This window comes from Etheostoma cragini, chromosome 5 (assembly GCF_013103735.1).
Source record: "Etheostoma cragini isolate CJK2018 chromosome 5, CSU_Ecrag_1.0, whole genome shotgun sequence".
Taxonomy (NCBI): domain Eukaryota; kingdom Metazoa; phylum Chordata; class Actinopteri; order Perciformes; family Percidae; genus Etheostoma; species Etheostoma cragini.
Genome location: NC_048411.1, coordinates 5487175 through 5494236, shown reverse-complemented (window position 1 = coordinate 5494236; position 7062 = coordinate 5487175). Strand labels below are relative to the sequence as shown.

The 7062-nt window shown below is 38.2% G+C and overlaps 1 protein-coding gene and 1 long non-coding RNA gene across 12 annotated transcripts in view; one reads left to right on the top strand and one right to left on the bottom strand.

The window, feature by feature from the left end:
- Nucleotides 1-7062, top strand: part of LOC117944657 (citron Rho-interacting kinase) — a 59807-nt gene that overhangs the window by 17685 nt on the left and 35060 nt on the right. For all 11 annotated transcript variants that reach the window (XM_034871687.1, XM_034871688.1, XM_034871683.1 and 8 more), the window contains exons 5-8: nucleotides 4497-4667; nucleotides 4867-4920; nucleotides 5077-5130; nucleotides 5960-6100. In XM_034871687.1, the coding sequence (XP_034727578.1) occupies nucleotides 4497-4667; nucleotides 4867-4920; nucleotides 5077-5130; nucleotides 5960-6100 (420 nt within the window). The remainder of the gene's footprint in view (nucleotides 1-4496; nucleotides 4668-4866; nucleotides 4921-5076; nucleotides 5131-5959; nucleotides 6101-7062) is intronic.
- Nucleotides 1-7062, bottom strand: part of LOC117944675 — a 23841-nt gene that overhangs the window by 7510 nt on the left and 9269 nt on the right. The gene's annotated exons all lie outside the window — the stretch shown is intronic.

Below are 7062 nucleotides of genomic sequence, written 5' to 3'. Positions count from 1 at the left end.
GCCAGCGGCGAAATGACGACATGCGGCTATACATGTCATTGCTGGTGAGATTTGGCAGTGGTCCAGAGAAAACTACGGCGTCCGACATTGACTTTGCGTACGTAAACACCGATTCAACATTAATCTTCGTAACCTCCGATTGCCGTAACCGGGAGTCATTAACGCCAACGTGAATAACAATCTTGCTGTATTTACGTTTATCCTTAGCCAGCAGTTTCAGATAAGACTCAACGTCGCCCGCTCTCAATGGCTACTCAAAAGGAGTAGCCATTGTTGGCATACGGAATCTCCCACTTAAAGTGTTCTCCTCTTGGTCAGATGATACAGGCAGGGTTGTGATCTTTTTATTAATTATTAATATAATTTATCTAATTATAATCTGGAAAGGTAAGCGACCGCGATTTAAGATGTCTACTCTATAGAGGAGTAAGGAGGATGGTGTCCTTTCAGTTCCAAACTTTAGACACTATTTATGGTCCTTTGTGTTAAGGCCCCTCCTTACCTGGTTTGACCCAGATAGGTCTGTTTGCTGGCGTACTGTACTTTATAAAGTGCCGTGATAAAACCATGGTCAGTCCATTATGTTCTTTCTGCCAATATCTCTAATAAACAGTGTCAGCTTAGTTCATTATCTAAAAGACATTTTTATCTTATTCCGACTTACATAATGCATTCAGTCTACCATGTTCCTCATTTTTCTTTAACCTTCAATGTCAGCACTCCAGGCATATAGAGCCCCTTGGCAGAGCGCTTTGCCCATCCATCCTATGCGGACACCATTGACTGAGCAGCCAAAAACCTGTGCTATGGTATCCAGGCTCTATCAGTTATTTTTTATATTTGGTCGCCTTGACCTTCCTATTGAGAGGGTCTGGGAATGCAATTGCCCAGACTTGAGCATTGATTTTAACTGGCATGATGAATGGTCTCCAGGGTGAAAATCCTTTGTTGTTTGACCCATCCACCACAACGACTAACCTCCCTGCACGGCTTTTTGGCTTTTCAGTACTACTCACTACCATACTTGTTCTGTAATCACAAAATAGGCTTCCCATTGAAAAACATTACTTCGAATTTCTCAAATTTGTAATCAACACACCAAAATAATGAAATTAAAGTGACCTGTGCGCAAATCAATAGATTAAATAACGTGACCATTTCACAAACAAGCCATGAGACTGGGCTGTCTGGAACCAAAAACTTTGTTTCCCATCTCAGGGTAAATAAATTCAGATATCAGGGTTAGACTCAGAGTTTGTTAAACCTCCTTCCTGAATGATAGAATGTTGAAATAATTTCCTTCCTCTAAAACATTTGCTAAACTAATCATGCATTCTTTACATCCATGTTTGCTTGCAGTCCTCTTAATCTTTGCCATCAGCTGTCAATTGACACTAACCCAGTAATACCATTTTATTTTTTATTTCTATGGTTGACAGTTTGTCCAGCCTTGCCCCCTTTACTGTTGCTATGCTTTCCCAGAGCATGTATGCAGTTTATAATGATAATAGCGGCAGATTCGCAACATGACATTCATAATAATTTATATAATTATGCTGTGGTAGAACAACTGAGGCTAAAGCCAAGGTAAAATGTCAACCCCCTCACCAGTTAATAATCAATGTAAAAGACATGAAACAGAGAAACAGAATCATTCTTGTATAGCAGTGTGGAGCTGGTAAGCCCCAGTATTAAATAGTAAGTATGAAATGAGTGTGAATTTACATTTTTCCTTATTTCATTCTGACATAACACTGTTTGGCTGCTTCTCTGAGGCTGGGGTTTAAAAAATAATCAGCAGAACTGTAAAGTACTTAGAATTTCTAGTAAATGGGCTAAAATAGTCAAAAAAGTCACAGGTATGGCTCTTTAACATTTCATTTCCATGTGCATAAGAAATAACAAAATACTAATTTCCAAAAATGTGTTTTAGCCTTCTGTTTCCTGCCAGTGTGTCATCCATTTAACATTAGTTGTTTATATGGAAAGAAAATAACTAGGCAGCAGTGTTATATTTAAGGGCAAGTATACTGTATTAAGATGGAGGGAAAGAATAAAAAAGTGAATATCTTTGAGTGGAACTCAATAGTGTGCCCATTTACCTGCCTTAAACTTGAGGCTGATCAGTATTTTGATATATTTATTGACATTTCAAGGTCTGAGATGAAAATGTTTGTATCAAACTCCATTTCAGCTGTCCTGCATCCAGGCAACTCTATTGCCTAATATACTGTAATATCACCCTTACCAAGAGTTAAACTGTTTAATATTTGCAGTCTGTTTTTTTCGGACTGATGCAACTGTCAATAAAGATAGTAAGCAGCCCTATAATAGCTTATACACAGACAATTACCGTCTTGATGGTCTTTCTCAGTCTTTAGCAGGTATTAAATCTATAAATCAGTAGTAAAAAGAATTATAGTGTTGTTCACTTTACACTCAATTGCATTTAGTTTTATGTCTTTTCTGGTCTCTTGGAAATGTTTTTTGTTTTAATAAATGAGCCAAAAAGGCTAAATTCAACTGAACCTAAATGAGCCAAGGACAGAACATTTGTTGCACACGGATTCTCTGTAATAAAATTATACCGTCATTCAGCGGTCCACAAGCCCTTCGTTGTTTAACGTCATATTGAAACCTGTATTCCCTTTATTTCAATTTCCTCATACTGAGTCATTGTTTCGCCGAAAACTACTTAAATCCTTTCCGGCTTTTATTCGCTTGGGAAGTGACAACAAGATGAAAGGTAGTACTCAGGAGATCCAGTCGGTCCTCAGTGATGGGAGCTGTCAACTTGCTCTTGTAGAACCAAACGAATCAGTGGATGGTAGGCACATAGGTACTTTTATACTGTGCACAGCCACTGGTGGTTTTTCTTACATGACCCATACTAGTCGGTTCCCATCAAGGCTGTAACTTTGGCTTGAGAAGTGGGGGGAACACAAAACAGGGGTCTGGGGGTCCTCTGCCAAAAGAATGTTCCTGATTTGAATCCCATTTCCTGCATTTCTACATACATTTCAGGGGGTTTTCATGGCTCAGAATGTGCCTTTTCCGGGAGTCTATGCACGACACTAAACATGTTGGGTCCACGTACAGCAAACGCAATGAGTTTGTGTAGCCTTATTTGTCAGAAATCTATATGCATTTGTCAGCTATTTGTAACAATTTGATAAACAAGAATATTGATTACGCTTGAAGAAATGAAACCCCAAACAACAAAACTGCTCAAAAAAGTGATAGTAATATTAAAATACAACTATTAAAATCACCAGAAGAGTCCGACACTGCCTGACTCTGGATGGACAAATTAAGATATATACGCTCCTACTAAAGTTTATGTTCTGCTTTTCAACTGTTGTTTGGTAAATTGCTATTAATCACAGTCAAAGAGGATTTGTTCTACTATTTTTTCTCTCAATTCTTGTCATCTTGGCACTTATTTCCCTTTGGGGCTGGCTAACACCTCTTTCTACTAGAATGACTATACTAAACTATGTAAAAGAAAAAGATGTCTTACTTTCTTTATTGTTTAAAATACGGGCCAACAGTTATATATGGGCCAGGGGACATCCCCTCTACATCCTAGGATCCTATACATAAGGAAGGACAACATGTGCTGAGGGATACAGCCTGTTACTCAGAGATTCGTGGTTTAGTATGTAACCTCCCATTCCAGCTAAACCATTTTAGCATCTAAACACCATGTCTGATGTTATATACTTCACTTGTCCTAATCTGTGCCGGTGGAGCATCAGTCTCCCTGAATGCAGAAGGATGCTACTTTTTATTAGCCTGACAGACAGGGCCCTGTTCCCTGTACGCTGATGAGGAGGTTGAAATTAGAGCTGTTAGGCTGTGACTAATGACTTTTAAACAGACATGTGCATGAAGTGACTTTGGCTGATCAAATTTTTCTCTCCACATTCCTATTTCCTGTTCAATGACTTTTTATATCATTAGTGTGGTTATACTGTCTACCATTTTTCAAGGGTCTGCACTCCCATTATAACCAAATAGTTGACATATAAAGGCTTTTATACAAGCCTTTTAATTGCTCCATCAAACCGTTTTCATCCTGTTGAGTTTGAATGTACCAGTAGCACATCTAAAAATACATCTCTTATGAATGAGCCTGTTCTTATAAATAATGCAGTTTACTTCTAACAAGAACATTTTGATCAAACAAGTTCAAGTCAAACCACATTGGGGCTGACGGAGAGCGCTTCCATTTAAGTCATACAGTAATTACTGGTTCTAATTGTGCTGCACTGGTAGAAGGACACTTTTAATACCAGCTAATAAATATTTTCATGTTATCCAAATACAGTGCTTACAAGTGGCCATTAGAGGTATGTTTTGGCATTGGTATTTGCTCTTCTAAGTGGAATTTACTCTTAATTTTGTAGAAATTCCCTTTATTAATGTCCTCTCCTCTCCACTCCTCTCCTCTCCTCTCCTCTTTATTTCTGGGGGGTTCTATGGTTTTTGTGCAGGAATATCATGCCCAGTTGGAGGAGATGCAAGTGTCCATAAGACAACTGGAGGAGGACCTGTCTGCTGCCCGTCGCCGTAGTGACCTGTATGAGTCTGAACTGAAAGAGTCTCGGCAGACCAATGAGGAACTAAAGAGAAAGTCTACCGACTACCAGCATAGGATGCAAAAGGTCTGTAATTGAAGCTGTCAATGCTCCTGAAAGTTACATGGAAAGAGTAACGATTTTTCACAATGTACCTTAATGTAACAATACAATACCATTGTATTTACAGTACCTCACTTGTAGTGATTATAAAGTATTTAGTTTACTGTCAAACTTGCCATGATCATTAGTAGGAGGAATTTCAAAGTTTGTGTTATGTTCCCAGGTCAAAGAGCAAGGCAAAGCAGATGCAGAGGAGCTGATCACCAAGTTGGAAAAGGTAGAAAATGAAGTTTTTTTTGATTGGTGAGGATGCCAAAATATGTCTAGATAAGGGCACTGCCACTGACAAGTTCAAGTGACTCTTAACAAGGGATGTTAAGCTTTAATCTTCAATAACTCTACATATCACTGTGACTGTATTTTCCTTTTTTAGACGAGTACTGAGCAGCAGACCAGGATCCAGGATCTTCAAGAGAAACTTGCCAAGGTAGAATATCTTGACTGGGAAGATTAATGAATAATTTGTATGTGCTTGTACTCCCAAATGCAAGAGATGTAACAGCATTTTACCCTTTTAGATGAGTGTATAACACTTATTTATTTACCCTCCGTGACCTCATTTTTTCTCTCTCTGTGGCTAGTCAGACTTGGTCTATGGCCTGAGAACTATTAAGCTGTCTTTTTAAAACAAGAGTTACTTCTTCATTATCAGCACTCAAACAGTTTAGCCTCATTAGCAAAGATGATTTCATCCTAATGGTCTTTTCCTAGAAACGAATATTTATTAGTACTATCCATTCTGCCTAGAGACCTGATAGGTCCTGATATTCATGGCGGTTTACTTCTGACTCAATGCAAACCATTTAATGAAATAATCTGTAGGGTAGGACTGTCTTTTAAAAATAACCCAGCCTAGTTTGTTTGTTTTGGATTTCATATTACCAATATACATCAGTTTGTGTGCTAGTAGAAACTGAACATAGCAAAGGGATGCCATTTATTTCTTATACACACAAGCATTATATCAATATTCAGTGTACTAAGCAGGTGATGCAGCTACATAACTAAGTAGTTTCATGTATATGTATGTGTAATACTTGTTCATATTCATAACATCTTTTATTTTGACTCAAATATTTTCTTTGGAGCAGTTAATTAATTAAACAGTGCCGTGTTGCGTCGGAGATTGGAAATGAGTATTAGTAAATTACACAAGGTTACTCATATATATTTTGTTACATTTAGGATTGTATAAATAACATCCGAACACATACTTTTTGAGTGTTTTTATTTATTCATTTACTTTTTACCCATAGTCTGTAAAGGCCACTGCTGAGGCTACAGACCTCCTTCAGAATATGAGGGTGGCCAAAGAGCGCATGGAACGAGATCTGGAGAGACTACACAACAAGGAAGACTCCAGTGACAGCCTGCGTAGACGCCTCCGTGAGACTGAGGTAAGCACTCACGCACGCACAGACTGAGGCACGCTTGCACACACATACAGCCTATCATTTATGTGTTCTTGCCCATTTATTTCTTGTGTCTTGTTCCTTCCTGTTTTGATGTAAATATGCAAGATAATGGACCTCTTTTTGTTGCATGAATAACTCTGGCTTGGGTATCTGCCAAGCACAAAGAGCCCATATGTTCTCTTGGACCCTCTGAGGAACACTGCTGTGATGGCATGATAGCATGACAGATAAATGTTTGATGCAGTTGTTCACAATTTAGAAAGGCGAATCCACTTGTGATTTTTGTATATCCAGGTTTGTGAAACATCCTTGCTGTTCCATTTTTGTAAGGCACACAAAGTCAAACCTAAACTAAAGTGTCTTTAAGCTGTTGAAAAAATGACATTGATGTGTTATGCACAAACAATCATAGTCTCATAATATCATACCAGACAGACTATGCAGCCTTTTTTGCAATTCAGATTCTTTTTTTGTACAAATCTCACCAAATATCTTATTGTATTTATTGTACAGAGACAATCTGCGATCTTGAACACAGAAAGCAGTTGTGTTGCCGGTGCTATAAAGCTAATCAGTCTGCATGTGACATTTTAGTAATGGATTCTACAGTGGCTCAGAAATTCTTGCTCCCACTACTGATATAATGTTAACATACGGTTTCTATGCAGTTTTTTTGAAGGTCAAATTTGCTGAATGCCTCCACTGTTAAATGTAAGCAAAAGGTGGCGGGTTAGCTCAGTAGATAGAGAGGGCGCAAGTACTTTTTTTTTCATGTACGTTTATTCCTTGACATGGAAGGTCAAGGGATTGAGTCCAACCTGTGATGGTTTTCTGCATGTCTTCTCCCCTTTCCTATCCATTAAAAATGTAAAATTAAACACAAATACAATAAAAACATACTTCCCTGGATGAACTCGGATATTCTCGAACTAATGAAGGAGAGG